The sequence below is a fragment of the Cucumis melo genome, chromosome 1 (assembly GCF_025177605.1).
Source record: "Cucumis melo cultivar AY chromosome 1, USDA_Cmelo_AY_1.0, whole genome shotgun sequence".
Lineage (NCBI taxonomy): Eukaryota > Viridiplantae > Streptophyta > Magnoliopsida > Cucurbitales > Cucurbitaceae > Cucumis > Cucumis melo.
Genome location: NC_066857.1, coordinates 15,892,676 through 15,913,276, shown reverse-complemented (window position 1 = coordinate 15,913,276; position 20,601 = coordinate 15,892,676). Strand labels below are relative to the sequence as shown.

The 20,601-nt window shown below is 34.2% G+C and overlaps 3 protein-coding genes across 3 annotated transcripts; 2 read left to right on the top strand and 1 right to left on the bottom strand.

Annotated features, from left to right (window-relative positions):
• Positions 1-299: 299 nt before the first annotated feature.
• On the top strand, positions 300-2,776 carry LOC103490255 (heterodimeric geranylgeranyl pyrophosphate synthase small subunit, chloroplastic). The gene is made up of 2 exons (XM_008449688.3): positions 300-812; positions 1,835-2,776. The coding sequence occupies exons 1-2, from the start codon at positions 474-476 to the stop codon at positions 2,501-2,503; spliced, it is 1,008 nt and encodes a 335-aa protein (XP_008447910.2). The 5' UTR covers positions 300-473; the 3' UTR covers positions 2,504-2,776.
• Positions 2,777-4,012: 1,236 nt separating this feature from the next.
• Positions 4,013-6,497, top strand: LOC103490254 (GPI mannosyltransferase 1). Its single transcript, XM_008449686.3, has 4 exons — positions 4,013-4,332; positions 4,412-4,594; positions 5,293-5,840; positions 5,991-6,497. The coding sequence occupies exons 1-4, from the start codon at positions 4,062-4,064 to the stop codon at positions 6,309-6,311; spliced, it is 1,323 nt and encodes a 440-aa protein (XP_008447908.1). The 5' UTR covers positions 4,013-4,061; the 3' UTR covers positions 6,312-6,497.
• A 4,093-nt stretch (positions 6,498-10,590) lies between these two features.
• On the bottom strand, positions 10,591-13,936 carry LOC103490253 (uncharacterized). Its single transcript, XM_008449685.3, has 5 exons — positions 13,763-13,936; positions 13,617-13,677; positions 11,720-11,896; positions 11,227-11,482; positions 10,591-11,088 (listed from the first exon to the last, which is right to left on the bottom strand). Exons 3-5 carry the CDS (start codon positions 11,886-11,888, stop codon positions 10,788-10,790), a joined length of 726 nt encoding a protein of 241 aa, XP_008447907.1. The 5' UTR covers positions 11,889-11,896; positions 13,617-13,677; positions 13,763-13,936; the 3' UTR covers positions 10,591-10,787.
• Positions 13,937-20,601: the final 6,665 nt, after the last annotated feature.

The following is a 20,601-nucleotide window of genomic DNA, read 5'->3' as shown; positions in this document are numbered from 1 at the left end:
GCCAAATTACAAGATTTTTTCACCCGTTGCTTCAAATATTGGAATAATGGGACCTAAAATAAGACTTTTATCTATTTCTTAAAAAAAGAAAAAGTGTATTTTTAGTCCAAAATTTTAATTTTTTCTTTAAAGGAAGTATTGTGTGGTGGTAAGACATTGAAGGAGTTATTGGAGTTTTTAGTTAAAATTTGTTCGTTTTATTTGGTTGCCTAATCCAAAAATGATGGGTGTGGTGCAAGTAAAATAAGTGATAAACTAACCAAAGTAATTTAACATTTTACATATTTGTTTTGTCTAATTCTTTATTTTTCTTATAACAAGAATATTCTTTCTATTAATCCCAACAAACTCTAAAGCTTGGCTTATCCATGGCAAGTGCTGATTTCCCGCATTCACCTTCTCTTCCATCTCCACGTGTTTATCCTTCTCATTCCTCTCCATTTCCATAGATTTTAGAGAGAGAACTCAGAATAATGGCCTTCTCACTCATGGCCGCATCCTCTCTTAGTACCTCTTTTGGGAGAAAGACCCCTATTCGATGTTCTTCCTCTTCTTCCTCCGCTCTTTCTTCTCAAACCAAATCGCTTCACTTTGACCTAAAAACATACTGGAAACAGCTGATTCTCGAGATCAACCAAAAGCTGGATGAAGCTGTTCTAATTCAGTATCCAGAGCAGATCTACGAGGCTATGCGTTACTCCGTCTTGGCTCAAGGGGCCAAGCGAGCTCCTCCCGTTATGTGTGTCGCCGCCTGCGAGCTCTTCGGCGTCGACCGCCTCGCCGCTTTCCCCACCGCCTGTGCCCTCGAAATGGTTCTTTTCTCTTATCTAATTTCACGTTTCTGGTTTGAGAGTTGCTTGAATTCTTGTGTTCTGTTGTTTCTTGGGATGTAAATCTAGTTTGACTTTAATTTACTCAATAATTCGACTACTCACTTTTGATTATAGTTTCCTGGTTGTATGTGTTACGCTTGCAATTTTTTTGTCATAGTACTTGGACAAGGCTGGCTGTTCAATTTCAATCCTTAACTATAAATTGTAATTAGGTAGGGTAGGACAAACCCGAGGGATGGTCAGGGGGTAATTCACTTTACGCAATCTCTTACATTATAAATTTTGGTTCTCAGAGTCAGTGATTCAATTCGTTTCAAGTTGTGAGTTGATTTCATTATCATGTCCAGGATTGTTAGAAACGTGGAAACTGCACTGGGCTGCTTGGCTTTACTTTTGTAGAGGGTCGGATGGATAAATGAAAGAGAAACCTTAAAAGGGCTGTTTGGGGTAGAGAGTTCGATAGAAAATGTAGTGTTGAATAGTTCTTGTGTTCTATGCTCTTTTTCTAGCTGTGGTTTTTATTTGATCTAGTTAAATCATTTGAATCAATACTTCAACAGCTTTTATCTGATATCTGTACTTGTGTGTACTTCTCTTCACCTGAGTTTGAGTATTTTGTAAATAGACATCCTCATCTAGTCCTTACACCGAGCACATTGATTTCATTTTTACATTTTGTCTCTCTTTATTTTTTTCTACCAGCTTTTACATGTCCATTAATGTCTAGAACTGGTATCCAGATCCAAGTTATGGTATCTCTCTCCAAATGGAAAACTGAGTTATGGTGAAAAGCAATCTGGGATCTTCAATTTTATTTAGCCTTTGGAGATGGTTTTAACATTTAGGGATTGAGATACCTTATTAGTTCTTTGTGATATGAAAGTCAATGTGACGATTTGTTCCTATGTAACAAGCCATTGCGTGTCACTAGATTATTTTCAATATATCTTATCAACACATTTCATTTTAGTATCACGAATTGATCATGGGTCTTTTGACAGGTTCATGAAGCTTCGTTGATCCATGATGACCTTCCTTGCATGGATGATGACCCCTCACGGCGTGGCCAACCCTCAAACCATACAGTTTATGGTGTTGACATGGCTATCCTTGCAGGTGATGCACTTTTCCCCCTTGGCTTCCAACATATTGTCTCACATACACCCTTTGATCTTGTGCCTGAGTCCCGCCTGCTCCGTGTGGTTGCCGAGATTGCCCGAGCCGTTGGTTCCAGAGGCATGGCAGCTGGACAGTTTCTTGACCTTGAGGGAGGCCCCAACTCCGTTGAATTTGTCCAAGAAAAAAAATTTGGTGAAATGGCCCAGTGCTCTGCAGTGTGTGGAGGACTTCTAGCTGGAGCAGAAGACCCTGAGATACAGAGACTAAGAAGATACGGAAGAGCGGTCGGGGTGTTGTATCAGGTAGTTGATGATATTTTGGAAGAACAATCGAAAAAACTCGATGAAACAAATGAGAGTAAAAGAAGAAAAGGGAAGAGCTACGTTGGAGTATATGGGATTGAGAAAGCTAAGGAGGTGGCGGAGGAGCTGAGGACCAAAGCTAAGAATGAATTGGAAGGATTTGAAAAGTACGGAGACCGAGTGATGCCTTTGTACAGCTTTGTGGACTATGCTGCTGATAGGAGCTTCAGTTTTGAAACTTCAAGTTGATGAGAAGGTGGAATCCCCTTGATTCTGGAAATGGGAGAGTTTAGAAGTCTCTTAATATATAAACTAGCAGGTCTTGATTTTACTAGTTGTTAACCATTTCCCTTGGAAAATGTTAAGGCAGCATGAACAGGATAGGACCATGTTGATGAAATCAGTCTTGACCAAAGAGCTGGAGAAAAGTTCTTGATAGATGATTGAGTTACGGAGAAAAGTGTTTATCAACACGTTGATATTTTCCAAAACTTGAAAGGAAAGTATACATAGTTTCTGAAATGCTGTTCCACAAAAATTGAAAATGTTGAAAAATAGTAGAATTATCAACCAGATAAATCCCAATACAAAAAATGGAACACTTTGAGGAATAAGGAGTTTTTAGTATTATTGCCTTGAATTATCTCTAAGTTAATTAGTTCAAAGGGAGTATTTGTTACTAAGGTGAATGGCTAAGGGTAACTTTTTTTTTTACCATCCTTTCACGTGGTTTAAATCAAAAAGAATTTGTTTGCGAGTGCAAAGAAAAATTATTTCGTGAAAGTTACCGTTTGTATCCGTAAATCTTAAGTTTTCTCTAATAAATTATTACAAAATCCTAAATGAGAGAATAATTTTTTGGGTTATTTTAAATCGAATAGGATTTTAATCTGTGGGACATCAATTGATATTTCCTAGAAACCATATGAAATTCATATAAATGACGAGAATCTCTATTATAGAAAAACAAAATATTATGACTAGGGAGACTCGAATACAAATATGGAATATGGATATCATAGCAGACAATGATACTGTAATTTTTAAAAGACCAAGAAAACTAAGATAGCAAAAAAAAATGTTTGAAGATACTTTTTTTTCTTAGAAATTTTTTAGGATATATGAAATTTAACATAGACATGCTAAATATAAATCAATCTACAAAAGATCACAAAGTGTCTAATTATTTACAAGGGTACGAAATACCATATAAAGTGCAATACAAAAAGCAGTGCAATAATCAATAGAATGTAATAGAAAAGAGACAGAGATCAATCATAGAATTTTAGAGGAAAATATGAAGATAAACGAAGAACTTTACTTGATAAATTATTTAAGATATTCAAGAGAGTTATATTTTACGAGACTTCGTAGAGACTAAATATGACGATGGATTCTAAGATTTGGTTATTTATTTATTTTTTCATTAATTGAGACGAATGAACATTTCAAGTAGGTTGTTAATTTTGATTTGAAAAATACTACATAAAGAAGAATCTAGCATAATAATACGTCAAATCGAGTCTCAGATAGTCAGCATAAAAACTAATATATAAAATCGTATCACATACGTTAGCATAAAAACAAAAACATCAAACTACCCATCATAGGTATTTGAAAGTATCCGTTACGAATTCAATATAGTTTAGATGAAATATAGTTTGGTAAAGAGATCATTTGACACAATATCAGGCCCAACCTTCATGGTCCATGGGCTTCAATTTCTTCAGAAGCCCAATCCCTCGTTCGTCTCCCCATCTGTCTCCTCGTCCCGCGTTTCGTCAGCCATTTCTGATTCAGCACAGCCATGGCGTCCTTTAGCTTCGGCTCTTTGCTGATTCTCTCAGCCATCTTCAGGTTTGTACTCATACTCTACGGCGAGTGGCAGGATGCGAACATGGAGGTCAGATACACTGATGTCGATTACATCGTATTCTCAGACGCTGCTTCTCTAATGGCGTCCGGAAAGTCCCCCTACATGAGATCCACTTACAGATATTCACCATTGCTCGCGTTTTTGCTCATACCGAACACTATCTTCCATCGCTGTTGGGGAAAATTTCTATTCTCAGCATCAGGTACCTCACCTTTTCATTTGATTCGTTGAATTGTAGTTTTCTGTTGCTATCTGAATCACTTTGTCTTGATTCTGTCTAGATTTGCTCGTCGGGTACTTTATACGTACTATTTTGAAGAAACGTGGGGTTCCAGAAAATTTGTGCATCGGTTCTGTTATGGTTTGGCTTTTTAATCCGTTTACGTTTACCATTGGCACCAGAGGAAACTGCGAGCCTCTTGTTTGTGCAATGGTTCTTAAGATTCTTTTGTGTCTGATGAACGGTGTAAGTTTCTGTTCTCTCTCAATATACGATCGGAACTGTGTCATTTCGGTGAAGTTAAAATTAATTATGCAAATTTGTAGATTGGGAGATAATTCATTAGATGTAGCTGGATTTTGCATGCTTCACATTTCACTATATTCACATTTCTAAAGTTATAATCTTTTGTTGATTGATAAGTTGCAGGTTTTGTTTAATTTATATGGAGTTAACTTGACAATTAACGCTAGTTTTTTCAAAGTAATTTGCTGTTGTTAATATTCCATGTAAATGTAATGTAACTTCAAAGCATAAACAATACCTTCGCCATTCAGTGCCAATCTGAGCAACTGGTTTGGGCAAACATATACTAATGACCTAGAGGGTCATTACATTGTTGAAATAAAATCAGGGAAAAAAAAAACTTTGCTGATGTAGGAGTCTTGTATCCTTTGGATTCTTTTATTTTGCATCTTTTCTTAAGAGGATTCTTTTATTTTCTTTAGTTCTTGAAGATCATCTTTGTTTATTACCTAGAAGAAGTTACTCTTTGGTAACTTTAGCTTTATAGGTGGATGCTTGCATTCAAAGGGCATTCATTTTTTTATGACAGAATCAATAAGAATTATTCTCCTGTCTGTTTATATCATTTGCCATTTAGTACTTAATTGGTAGATTACCTACTTGTAGTTTTAGTATAACTCTCTTTCCCTATAACAGGCCAGTTGCTACAAGCTGCATTTTGGTATGGACTTGTCGTCCATTTCAGAATCTACCCGATCATTTATGCCCTTCCTATTCTTCTGATTCTGAACCAGAATGTATTCAAATCTGGTCTGAATCCCGCTCTACAAAATTGGAGCAAGGGTGATGAAAAGGCTCCTCAGAGCAATTTACCGTCGAGGTTGGCTCATATCTTTAATCCATTGTTTCTATTAAGATCCATAATGACTAAGGAGAGAATCATTTTTGGCCTAATTTCTGGTTCGATTTTCATCTTCTGCACTGTACTGTTTTATTATCTATATGGTTGGGAATTCCTGCATGAGGCGCTACTCTATCATCTTACACGTACTGACCCAAGACACAATTTCTCAATATATTTCTATCACATCTATCTTCACCATGAACGCGAGTTCTCGGTTGTGGAGAAGCTCATTTCATTTCTGCCTCAGTTAGTAGTGCAGCTTGTTCTCGTTTTATCATTTGCTCAAGATCTTCCATTCTGCTGGTTTGCACAGACAGTTGCATTTGTGGCATTCAACAAGGTTCATTTCAAAATCCAACTTTTGATCTTATCATATATTATAGATAGTGTTTAAGACTCCTGTCAAAACGTGTTTTTTTCTCCATGATCAATACTCAATTGTCTTGATGCGCATGAAGTTTTTGAGAAACTCTTCATATTTGATCAACAGGTAGTCACAGCACAATATTTTGTTTGGTTCTTCTGTCTTCTACCTTTGATTCTTCCTTGGAGTAAGATGAAGCTCAAATGGAAAGGCGTTTTATCAGTATCAATCTGGACGGGAGCACAGCTTCATTGGTTGATGTGGGGTTATTTGCTGGAGTTCAAAGGAAAGAATGTGCTGATTCAACTATGGCTAGCAAGCATCTTGTTCTTGGCGGCAAACACAGCCGTTTTGAGCTTAATCATCCACCAACACAAGCTATCTGCGCTTTTTGTGCTACCCGAAACGGCAGTTGATAATACGAAAAAATCCAAGAAATGCAACTGATGCATTATATATGTATTTAGTGATTAGCTCTAATTATTTAACTGTTAACAGCTCTCTTCTTTGTTGTTAGTTTCGGAGAACCGCATTTTCAAAGGTGTACTTTGGAAGAGATTTTCTTTTCTTCTTTTTTGTTCCTTCCTTCAAGAGTTCTTTTTTAATTAAAATGACATTTCTCACTTTAATGTACGTTTGCGGTTTGAGGACCTTAAAAATCTCTAAATCCTATTTTTTAAATGAATATACTTTTAATTTAATGATAGAAGTAAAAGCATTCTCTTTTTTAAATAATATAATCTTTTTAAATTAAAGATAACATATATTTGCTAAAAATGAATGGTTACTATTATATGGGGAGATGCTTATATTTTTAAAAAATAATCAAAGATTTAACAAATAATTTTATGTAAATATTTTATTTGAAATCTTTTGGCAAAAAGGAAGAATCTAGGGTTTTTTTTCGAGAATAATAAAAATAACCAAACTATTTATCTTGGTCGGTCTAGTTTTTTGCTAGTTCACACCTCTGCCTCACCTTGACTAACCTTAGTCGACAAATGGATTTCTATCTTTCAATGAGAGTTCCAATCACTCAAAGATGGGGAGCAAAGTCTCAAGACCAAAGGCACAAACTCGACCTAAAAGGGAAGAGGTTCCAATTGTTGCTTCAGAAGAGGTTCCAATTGTTGCTTCAGAAAAGGTTATTTGAGCCAGAGGTCACCATTTCATTCGAAAGTGAACTAAGAATAACAGGTTTGGGTGCTGAGCTTATAGGATTAACCCCATTCTTTTGGTAAAAGACGCACCATTCTCTTACTTCAAAAAGTAGATATTCTCAATGTAACGACCCAACTCTTTATACTAAGCTGAGGTCGTTACTAAAACGGAACGATGACAAGAGACACTTTTTTTTGAAACGAGGGAAGAATAAATTTTCATTAAAAACGGAATATTAAAACAGTGAAACATAAACGCGGAAGCAAAACTGAGTCCCCATATGGCATGTCACGGATCCTTCTTTGTCGCTCGCCAGCTTTCCTCTACCTTTACCTTCGCCTGAAATGTTAAACATAGAAAGAGTGAGTATAAACATATACTCAGTAAGGGACCTACTACTAGTCCCGCTGGGTGTCTGTTAACTTCCCATTAGAGTCCTGAAAATGGTACCCAATCTCTGGCACGTTCCCGAACACGTGCAACATGCGCTCCCGTAGGAACGAAAATCTGGTCTTCGGTGTCCCGGGGGAGCACCTAGGACATGCTGGTCTGTAATGAACCCGGGGGTAACACTAAGACAATCGGGATGCGAGGACCCCGTCGAATCACTCGAATCATATCAATATCCATGCTAGACTGGCGGTCCCGTCAGACGACGCAGTCTTAAATAGGTGGTGATCCCGAAGGACACCCATCCAGGTACGACTTTAATAGACAAAGTTAACAGAACACCCTATCCATAGCATGTAGCATAACATAACATCGTAACATGGCATGAGTATTAATCTTAACGTCCTTAATCATGTGATTAATATATCATGCATTAACAATCATCAACATCAATCTACCAGTCATTAACATAACATCAGTCATCATCATCAATCATCAACATAATAATCTCAGTCATCATCACCAACATCAATACAATGACAATCATTATCAGTAGCATCAAGTTATGCATTTTAGCTACCATCAATGCATAATCATAATTACATGCAGTCTCTTGAATTCAGTTCGAAGGTCTAGTAGGAGAATCTCTTACCTGGAGATTTTAGCCAAACAAAGGTACTCCCTAGTTGACAGTAAAATTCTCCAATTAACTTGATCCCAATCATAAAAGGAACACTTAGTATCTTAATTAATGAAATTGGCAATTGGCTAACACCCAAAAATTCTCCCAAATTAATTAACTTTCTAAAAATTGGGATTGAAACCAATTCAACCTTGATTGGGAAAAATCCAAGATTTAGATCTTAAAAAAAGTTTAGCCAATTGAACCTTTACAGAAACCCCAAATAGATCCAAAATTAAATTAATAAAATATTAATTTAATTTCTTTGGCTTACCAAGGTTACTCAAATTAAGGTTGGAAAATCCTCTTATCCTTGATGAAAAATTCATCAAAGAGACCAATCTTAACTTCAACTGAGGCGGCGACAGCAGAGGGTTATCTTAGAGAAGAAGATAAATAACTTCTTTCTTTTTCCTTTATTTCCATCTTAAGCTATTTATAGACCCAAATAATAACAATAATATTTATTATTATTATTATTTCCTTTTCCTTTTCCTTTTAGGATATATATATATATATATAATACAAAAAAATATACATATATCTTTATTTCCATTATCTTTCCTAAATAAATGCCTTAATCTTAGGCATTTATAATCATTAATAATAATAATAATACTTCTTTATTATTATTATTTTTCTCTCACCAAAATCTACAATAAATATATATTTATTTAAACCATTATTCTCTCTTATAAATATATATCTTTTTCGTCCAATCAAATCAACCATCTCTCTCTTTATGGATTATCTTCTTTTCCAAACAAATATAATTATATTCCATCATATAATTAACTTCACTTTTCCAAATTATTAATTGAATATATATATCCATATATATATACTCAATTAATTACAATTCCACCAAAACTAACATTTCCCTCCAAAATCTCAAATTTACTTAAATCCTCAATTTATTTAAATCAATCAAATCTTTTCCAATAAATCACTTATAATTTCCAACATGAATTATCTTAACCCAACCATAACAACTTCACTCCAGAATCAAGATTTATCTTTCTGCAGAATAATTAATTATCATCCACAATAATTAATTATTATTTACCTTTCTTCCAAAATAATTAATTATCTTCTACAATAATTAATTATTATTTATCTTTCTCCAAAATAATTAATTATTATTTATCTTTTTCCAAAATAATTAATTATCTTCCACCATAATTAATTATTATTTATCTTTCTCCAAAATAATTATCCTTTTACAAATAATTATATTTTCCCAAAATATAATTATTTTACTTTTTCTCCCTTACCAAATATTCTTTCTCCAAAATAATTATCTTATCCTTAAATAATTATATTTCAACAAATATAATTATCTTTTTCATTAACATAATAATTGTATATATATTTCCACATATACATATAATTATTAAATCTCCAACAAACTTTTCACCCGATAATTTAATTAAATAACATCCATAATTATTTAATTAAATTCAACTTCAACAACACTAAAAATCCACAACTTTACTTAATTCTCTTAACTTACCATCTAATCAAAATCTCAACAAACAACACATGCCAAAACCTCTAATTAATTAAATATTCATCCAAGAAATATTTAATTAATTTCAATTCCCACCTAAATCAAATAATTCTCATTAAATGGATTCAAAATAACGCCCAATAAATTATCTTAATTTTTGGGGCGTTACACTCAAAAACCTCTTTGACTAGTCTCCACTCTGTAGCAAAAAACCACTAAATGACAAAAATTCATAACATTTATTTTGCTGTGAAGTGTAATTATTTTCTCCACTTTACTAATTTTGATAATTTTCCAATCTTTTTTAATATATAAAAACGTTTTCATACACTTTAGAAATTTCCGATTAAAAACAATCAAATTCTTGTAATTTGAACATGTTTAGTGTTTCACCTTAGAAGAGCTATGTTTGCATTATATTATCACTCAGGAAGCATGAATGCCAGTTAAATTTATCAAACACTAATTTACTTTCTTTTACCATATAACTGCTCTCTATTAATCTACAGTCTGGATAGACTTTATAGCTATCCAAATTAAATCTAAATTTTGTAATCAAAAGGCATAAGCTACCTAAATTACACACACACACATATATATACAGTCAAAAAATTTGCAATTTTCACCTTAGAACAAGTTTATCTAAAAAATAGGTGCACTCAATGAACAGAAAAATGCAGCGGTTGATCTGCATTATTCAATGAGCCTAGCAACTCGATTCATGCTTATACAATTATCCCAACATTCTATAGAGAAACTTTGATAACATCTGTCATTCAATTTACCCCACGAATTCACTCGGAAAGGTTTGAGATATATTCCTGCTCCTCCAATCATTCGTACAGTAATAAGAACACTTTTTTCTAACAAAGTTAAATTTGAGTAAGAGAGAAGGCTATTGAGCTATGACTCATCTATGAGCTTGTCCTATAGTTTATATACAGAGATATAATCCACAGATTTAACTTCAATACAGCATAAACTTGTGCAAAATTCTGACCATTTTTATAGAGCATTGTAACCAATAAAACAAATGCAGAGGAGGAAATCCAGCCCAGCAAGAGTTCCCTAATCTTATACTTTTGGTAAATCTATAGTTAAGATGTACACAGCCCCAAGTCTAGTATGGGGTACATTTAGGAACAGAGCATTGCGCTGCAATGAACAATTGTGGAGGCTCTCATTTGTGGCGTTTGCTTTTCTTTGATTCTTTCCTCCTCTTTTTCTCAGACTTGTGTTTTGACTTATGGTCCTTTCTATGCTGCTTGTGTGAACTTCTTTTTGATCGTTTCCATCTATCTTTCTCCTCTTCGGAAGAGCTGTCTGATTTCAGAGAATTAGGCTTCTCTGGTCCATGAACAACTCTTCTATCAGTAAAATTAGAGCAGGTTGGCCAACTCAAATCTGACTCGTTGCAAGGGGCAAGGTATGGACCAGTTTCATCCATTCGTGAACCAACTGCACCTCTGCCACGCTTAGTCCTGCAATAAAATGGAAAAACTGATGTCAAGCCACCGAAAGCCTTTTAAGTAATTGTTAGCATTACCCCATCATACATTAATTGAAATATCCAACCGAAGTACATTAGATCATATTTTTCCTAGAACACACACAGATACCTTGAGTGTAAAAATTCCTCAAGTTCTTCATCTTTTAAGCCTTGATCCTCCCTTAAGTCACAATCCTCAGAAATTCTTTTACTAGATGGGCTTGAACTACTGGGAATTTCATGGCTGGAAATGATGGACGGTCGGGAACTCTCTCGCCTCCTAGAGGTGTTGTTTCGATCTCTTGAGTTGCCTCTAAGCCTGTCATCCAGTTCAAGCTCCTTTTGACGAACTCTCCACATTTCATTCACTTCCACAGCTTTATTTGCTATAATAAAAAAACAAATATATCAACTTGACGCAACAAAAAAAAGGTAACTATTCAAATAGAATCCACTCCTCAAATTCAAAAAGAGAAAGTACATAAAAGGTCAGTTGTTTACTTTCAATTTTCAATCATTGAAGAAAACCAATAAAACGGCAAGAGGGTTTAGGGTTCATATCATCAAACATAAGATCATGTTACAGATAAATAAACACTTCAGAACATAAACTGAGAAATAACCTTGTTGAACACCAAGAACTGTCGCAGTAAGAAAACGAGAATTTGGACGACCCCTGACTTTAGGATGCCGCAGATAGGCCTCCACACCATCTTTCTCAGCCTGGCGACGCAATTCTGCCGCCTCTCTCATTAGAATTGCAGCTATTCTATTTTCTGTCTCGAGGTCCATCAAGTCACCTGAACATTTTCGTTACAAAATGTAAATCTCCACCATTCAGATGACCAAATATCAAAACAAAACAAAAGATAAATTCCACAATTCAGGTGGTGAGCTAAACCCCCAATCATTTACACCTACAAAAGGAAGAAGTCAGGGAAAGGTATGACGGGAATTACACAGAAAGCCAAGGGCGGGGAGGTTTTGGGGGGGACCCACCCCTGATGAGGTATATAAGGAATGTTTTTTGGGGATTAGCAAATCAGGTCATATTTTGGGTAAGGGCTGCTGAGGCTTTTGAGGAGAAGACTCTAGACTTCTCGAAGGAGCTGGAGAATAACCTTAGCATTTATTTTTGTCTTTCCTTTCTTATTTTACTGTGCTGTCCTTTAGTGTATTATGTGGGTATTTTGTGAACTCATCTGGAATTTATCATCAATAGAATTATAGCAGAGTACTGTCTTGTTTCTCTATTTTTGTAGGGACTTTACTAAGTTTGAGGGATGGAATCCTAACAGGGTGTCATCTGGAAGACTGCAAATACATAAAAATCAGACATGACATACAAATATATAATTAATGTAACGACCTGACTTTCCAACACATCTATCTAAGGTCATCAACGATTCACCACATGCATGAACTTTTATAACAAAACCTCAAGAATAAGTTCACCTGTACTTAAAAAAAGAAAATAAAAAACACACCTTGTCCACAAATAATCAAAATGAAAAAAGTGTATATCAGTCATGCATTGGGATCCTTGTTGAAATAAGAAAACAAATTGTTCGAATGTGAGAATAAAAGGGCCAGGTCTGAATTTTAATATAAGCATTGAAATAATTTTAAACACATGACTAAGTGCAGAACATGGCAACTCTAGTTAATAGATCGTCTAGTACATTCTTGAGAAGAAGATTTAGGAAAGGTTGAGTGCAACATAATAGAACCATCCATCCACAATCACATCAATCTGTAACATTTACAATTCATATATAACATACATGCATATATAACATAAAATTCATGACTTTCATAAACTGTAACATTTACAATTCATGGCTTAATCATTTATGGAAAAGAAATTCCAGTCACTGCGCTCTGAAATCAATGAATACAAATTCATGATAAAATATGATTTTCATGGTTCATGACTAACTCAAGTCTTCGCATAAATATACACTAAGCACCCAACCTTGCCCTTATAAGGCCACTTAACCCGTAAGGAATTCCAACAACTTCCAACAGTAACTTGGCACAACTTAGAAATCCTTGATGACCCTGAATCGAATTTCATCCATAAGAACTTTAACAAAGTTAATCCAAAACTTGAATTGACACCTGTTAACTTAAATCAATAAATTGCCAGCCACAAAATAAGTAATCTTTGACTTACAACCGCCTAAAACAACTCCTAATCCATACACTGCATTTAACACCAGCATCTAAGACCCGAGTTCGGACTGGAAATTACACTGAAAAGGCTTAAAAGGGCTTATACAAGCTATCTTTCAATCTGAAACAGACCTCATCCAAACAATACGAACCTAACATAAGGAAAATTTCAAGGATTATTGTACAATTTTCAGCATTTACTTGTCGTGTTCAAATAGGTTAGGAATTGCAGATCTAAACTCTATTGGTAAAGGGTAGCCTGAATCGGAATCAAACTTGCACTCAAAGAAATCAAATGACCAAAAACCAAACCAACGGACACTAACCCCAAAAAACCCACTTTACCTTTTAATCACCGTCGAAAGGCAGCGGCAGTTGAGCGACAATGGAACAACGGCGCACGAGACTGAGAACGAGAGAAGGAAAGAAAAAATATAAGCCAAAAGAAACAAGGAAAGAACGCAAAGAGAGAGAGAGAGAAGGAGACTTACCGGTGACTAACGGAAGCCGATCGGAGACGGTTGACGAAGGCGAGGCAGTGGCCGGAGAGAAAAGGAGAGAATGTAAACAAAGGCTGTCAACTCCCAGAAAACCAGCCCTCTAAATAAAGGCCCAGTTTTTTTGTTCTCCTCACTGCCAACTTTAACAACTCCAATGAGCCCAAATTCGAAAATTGGAAATTAGAAAATAAATCGGGGAATTTTCAACTACTTATGTTCTGTATAACAGGCCAATGAGTTCAAATTATTTTTTTTTAGAATTCCTCCTTATTTTCTTATAATGATCTTTCGAATCTTATAATTTTTCTTCTTTTGATCGTCGTTTTTGAGTTATTCATGTCGTCTTTTATATATCTTTCATCTTGATTATTCTTTGTCTTTTTTGTAATTTTCGACAACATATTCATCATCTTCGATAATATCGTTTCTTTTCTTGTCATCTTGGACAATCAAGACGTATATATTGCTCTGTTAATATTATCTCAGTGATTTTAGTTTTGGTGAATATTCTAAATATTGTTTTTTGTTCGAACTATTTAGTTGATTATAAAATTTTGTTCAAAATTATATATTTCGGCTTCAAGATAGAATATTTAGAATATGTTGGTATTAATGCAAGACATCTTGTATTTTGTTATGAAGATGATTGAAGATTTTGATGATTGTTTACGTCGAACTAAGAATTTATATTTCAGTATTAATGTCGTTTTTGTTTTTTGTTGTTTGTAAGAATTTAATTTTTTTTTTCATTTAGAACTTTTAAGAATTATCGTAAGAATTATGTATTTCATTAGGAAGAACGATAGTTTGAAGTTTTTCACAATAATTTTCATTGAATTACTTGATTGTTTACCTCTATTAACATAATCGTTTATCAATATAGAGACGATTATTTTGCTATATGAACACGATTGTTCATTTTTATGAACATGTAAATTTTCAATATTTTGTATGATCAACATCTTTAAATGATCGTGTATCTAAGTCAATACGATGGTTTAAACGATCGTTTAGTTTATTCTATATGATGGTTTAATTTATTTTATACGATCGTCTATTGTTGTTAAATCCTTTAGTATTTATTATCTTTTTTTGCACGATCTTTATTTATTTTTTGCATTGTATTTATTTTATTGTTTAGTACATTTTATTCTCTTATTCTGTAATAGATATCTATCTAATTCTTCCTTTCACCATTAAATACTTAATTATATTTTTTTTCCAGATTAGAATGTTTATTCATATTGTTGTTTGTTATGGAGGTCAATGGAATGACCGCAATGTTTATTCATATGATCGTTGAAGCTACATGATCGTCTATGTCTAAACTTTTTCACCATCTTTTTCTGTTTATTACTTTATTGTTTATATATATGGTTATTATGTACAAGATCGTGTATGATGATCGTTTTCGATCGTTTATACTTTCATACTTGATTAGAAGCACATATGAGATAACCGTTAAAGATAATCTACACGATCGTTTATATCTAAAGTCTTTCGTTATTCTTTAGCGTTTATTTTTTGATTGTTTACATATTTGTTAATTTACAAGATCGTGTATCAATTACATATTATTTTACACGATGGCGTCTAATAATCGTTTATCAATATTAATCGGGCACATGCGGACGATTAATCGTGCGTTTATTGGGTATTTTTGGTATTTTACATTGTGGGCCTGTGGACTTTTTCAGTTTCTGAAATTGTTCTATAGAGTGTAAATAATTTACCACTTTGTTATATTATTGAAAAGACCCCAAATAAATACCACCAATATGATTTAGCAAATACAGGATATTGTTTTAAAATTTTGTAAATATAAAAAAAGTTTCATTCTTTGAAATGCTTTTCATCTTACATATGTTATTATTCTCAAACCACCATTCAATAATTTATTTCTTTTCCCTTTTCTAATACCTCAATTGTTCGTTATTTCTTCTCCCACTTTTTAAGGTCATAATCATTTCTTTTTTGACAAGAAAAACAAATTTTTCCTTCAATAATTTACATATTTCTTCTCCCATTTTTAATCCAATTTGTTCTTCATGTTTTAATCTTAATTTTAGAATATCAATGGTACATTATTTACAGTATGAATTAAGATGGTTGTTGATCGGAGTAATTTAACTTCGTTTATGATTTTTCTTTACTTTTTTCATGTGCATTTTGAGTTAAATTTGATTTCAAAGCATTTTGTTTTATTTATTTTTACGTTGGTTTGGTTTTTATTTTACTTTGTATCAATTTTGTATACCATTGTTGTGATGTACTTATATTATATGTATTAGTTAGTTGATATACTTACTACGTGATGTTTATTTTTTCAAATTTATGCAGTTTATCGTAGTATAATTAAGTATATAAGCGATATAATTCAGTGTATCATTTATCAAGCACATCACCAATATATTATCTAAGTATATCAATATATTAGTAAAGTGAATCATTACCAAGTACATCAATCAAGTTTACAAGTGTACATCAATAATTCGTATCAAGTGTATAAGTAGGACTTCAAGCATGCATGGTCATATCGAGTGCATTTAATCAATCGAGTTTATCAGTAAAGAATACTAAGTGTATCTGTGGTACATCAGGTGTATTAAACATACCACGTGTATCAAGCATATCAAATTTGTTGGGTGTACTAATAAAACATAACAGGTATTCGCAGTGCATCAAGTGTATCAACCTTATCAGTGAGACATTTAAGTGTATCAAGACCTAAAAGGTATCAAGTGTGTATCAAGAAGAATCAAGAGTAACAAGGAGTATTAGGTGTATCAAGGTGTTTCAGGTGTATCAAAAGGTATCGATTGTATCAAAAAGTATCATGGTGCATCAAGTGTATCAAGGTCCAAAGGTTATCAAGAAGTATCAAATGTATATCAAGTGTATCAAAGAATATCAGGTGTATCAAGCGATATTAGGTGTATCAGGTGTGTAACAGCCAACAGATGTATCAAATGTATATCAGTAACAAAGGCATTTGTGATATTTTACATCTTATATATGTGAGGCAGACTTTGTTTTTTCCATTTTTGCAAATAATAAATGTGTGGGCTATGAACTTAATTATTTTTAACTTGTTTTGCCTTTTTTTTTTGCAAGTGCCCCTATTATGAAACACTAATCTCACACTACAGCAAGTCGGACTCTTCCTGATGTATAAAAACGTTAGAATAGGCTTCGAATACATCGAGAAAAGATTTTTTGATGCAGAACGTGACGTCGGAAAAAGAGTTGGAAGAATGTGTTGGGAGACATATTCCTGACGTGCTACCAACACGACATCACGAGTGTATGTCTCCAGACGTCTATATTTCCCACAATATCAGGACGTCAGGATAATACTTTCCCTGATGTCATTTTGACGTATTTTAGAGTGCGTCGGGAGAGGTTCTAGATTCCTGACATATCTAGTGCATTGGGAAATCATTTATATATATATATATATATTATTCAATTGTACTATTCGTTTTCGATTCTGATACGATTTATTCAATAGTAAATTACAGAAAATAAACAATAAATTAGTAAATAATTATATAAAATATCAAATTCAAAATCAATTTCATAAGTTAACGGTTCCAAAAGGTACATAATACACCGACGAAAAGTATAGTAAATGTTAAAAAATATAGAAATAAAAAAACTACGTACGTCTCCTAACAAGCCGCGTATGCCATTCTACACTGACGAGACCTACAATCATACAAAAGTAAGTTTAGTACATATGTATATCATCAGTGAATAGTGTAATTTAAAAAACTTAAGAATGGAAACATATATACGTACTGCAAGGGATCATGATCCTCTCTATGCCCAACTCATTTCTTCTATGAGCTTTCGCATTTATTCCACTTGTGAAGCCAACATCTATGATGTTTTTCTCTGTTCTTCAATCGCTTGTATTGCTTCATCAAGCTTGACCCGTAATTTGTACATTGTGGATTGCGAATACGAGGTCGAAGAACTGCTAGCACTGACCGTCTTGTGGGACTTGGGCTTGGGTCCTCAGCCAAGACCTTTTGAGTAGCCCGATTATCTACCCAAAATAATCTTACACATCTTGTCTACAGAGAGTGGCTGAGAACCCTCTTGGGTAGGCTGAAACTGGAGTTCCAGCATTTGATTCTGCAACAAATTTCGCAATTAAGTTAGTAAGACACAAATAAAAATGACATAATAAGGACAAAAGTATTGCTTGAACTTATATGCGAATCCTCAGCGGCATGGGATACGAAAGTGCCATCTCGAACGTGTGTTTACCTGAATAACTCCACACAGTCGACCGACTCATCTCGTTGCTCAGCGAACTCGTGCTATCGTTGTAGAAACAACTTCGACCCATTGCTATGATTGTAAGGTTGCTTTTGTCTAGCAACCTTGTTCATCCGTGATTGCTTCTGCATGAAAACAATTGTTTATTTCTTATACATATAAAAAGTTGAATGAAAGAACCATTGCAAAATTTAAAGGCTCACCTGGAATACACGGTTCATGTAGTGATCACAGAGGAAGCATCAATCTTTTATACGTCCCATCAATATGTGCGGTGGGTTGGCACGTGCCTCTTCAGGGTCGCTATACTTTTTGAAGTGTCTATGATAGTTGCCCTTGAACTCCTTGAAACAGGTGAGCATTTGATGCTCAACAAATCTATTCAATGCTTGATCGTTGAAATCAAGCACCAAAAAGTGCTACACATTACAGAACACCACACTTTAGCTTGGTTAAGTATGTTTCAAATGAAAACATAATTTTATATTGTGCGTATCTGTAGATCGTCCTTGGCGACCTTGATGTATTCTCTTCCAATGTTAGCCCACTGAGGCAGTAAGTTGGAAATATTTTCCTCACACACACGTCAATAGCCTGGTTGAACTGAACAACTTATGGTAAAATGGGTTTCTCCGCGCCAGGGGCTATGTACATGAGAATCCTACCATTGGCATGGACGTACCTCTCCACCTCCAAGAGTCGAGACTGCGCAAGTTTCCTAGGAGTCGAAGATGATTGAGTAGTTTCTGCTGAATAAAGTAACAAGAAAATATGAGAAAAACAAGTTAAAATAATTATGAATTAATGTACCGAGAGACTTACCCAAATTGTAGCCCACCGAGGATGACCCTTTTTGTGCAATGTTTAGATCCTCACCGAAGTCGAGGAACATCTGATCTGTCTCCTCAAATCTGCTCGACAATGATGCCAGAGTACCTGTGGACATAAAGAAACAAACAATCATTAAGCAAATACATAAATAGGTTTGACTAGAAGTATATTCCTCCTCTTACACCCTAAACTTACTCCTTTGAATAAGTAATAACAATGTCCCAAATGTTTCACTAAAGCTAACTTAATTTAAACTACAGAGGCTACCATACCTGTAGGAAAGCCACTACAACCTAATTAACCACAAACAACTTTAATCTTCGCAAGCTACCTACCCCTTCCAACAATGCTACTTTACAAGCTACCTACCACATCTTCAAATCCTAAAAAATACTAACGAATTCAAAACTAAGTTGGGACAAAAAAAGGTTACCACAATTGCAGGATAACAGTCCCAAATCAACAACAAATGATTTCAAAACTACTTAGAAATAAACAACTAAATTTGAACTAAAGGCTACCATAATTGCATGATAACCAAAATAAATCACAACCACAAGTTACAGAATTTTTAGAACATTAATAGCCCTTACCCCTATAAAGTTTTTGTTGGAATTTTTGTCCTAAAACTCGTACTTTGTTATTTGATTCAATAAAATTTATTATTGAATGCTATAATCTTAAAACCAATAAATTAAAGTCTCGAGGCTATTTTAATGAGTTTGTCAAATACACTTGAACTTTATGTAGAGACATAAACATGGATTAATCAAGTTAATAGCCCAAATACTCTATAGTGTATGAATAAGGTTGGGCGCCTTATTCTGGAAAAACACTATGGATGCGGCCTACTCCGTAGTAAGTATAAACGATATAATCCTAAATCGTTCATGTAGAGACATGGAAGTGGGGGCATCCTATGTAAATGGTTTACATAAAACTGGAACCACGAAATAGTCACTTTTAGTTATAACACCGTAAACTATAAACTGAGTATTTCAATTATGATTACCTAAGTAACTTGATCTTAATCCTGAGCTAACTATGAACTTTTGTTCATTCGATAGTATCCTTAGATCTGCATAGGTGAGGACAGCTCAACATTGCTGACCCAATAAACCTCTCATTTTAGGGGTAAGACCGAGTGGATAGCTAGGGACATAGGATGCAAGTTGGAATTCACTCCTACCCACTTCTGAGATAGTAGATAGGTTGTTCCCTTAAGGACTGAATCCAAGTCTTGAACAAGTGGCCTCACTTTCTCATTGGCTCGAAAAAGATTCTGGTTTATAGGTTGGACCTTAAACCAATTGTTCAATAGTGGATCAGTGGGTCTTAAAGAGCAAGATGTAATCTCGGGGTAAAACGATATTTTGACCCAGCCAAGATTACGAACAACCTGTGAAGGATCGACTTACCCATCATGGTTATATCAGGTGGACAGAAATATATCTATAGTGAGGGGAGTACAACTAAGAGTCTTTAGTGGAATGACTCTTTAGTTAACGAATGTTGATTAAGTTTGGTCTAAAAGAGTTTAGCCAGTTAATCTCGAATTGTTGGAGTCCATGATCTATAGGTCCATTAGGTTTCCCTACTAGCTCATATGGATTCAACTAAGAACAATATGTTGAAGTAACTCGAATTGTTTGAATTAAGAATAGAGAGAGAAATCGACAAATATATAAGATATAAGTCGGTAAAAATAAATT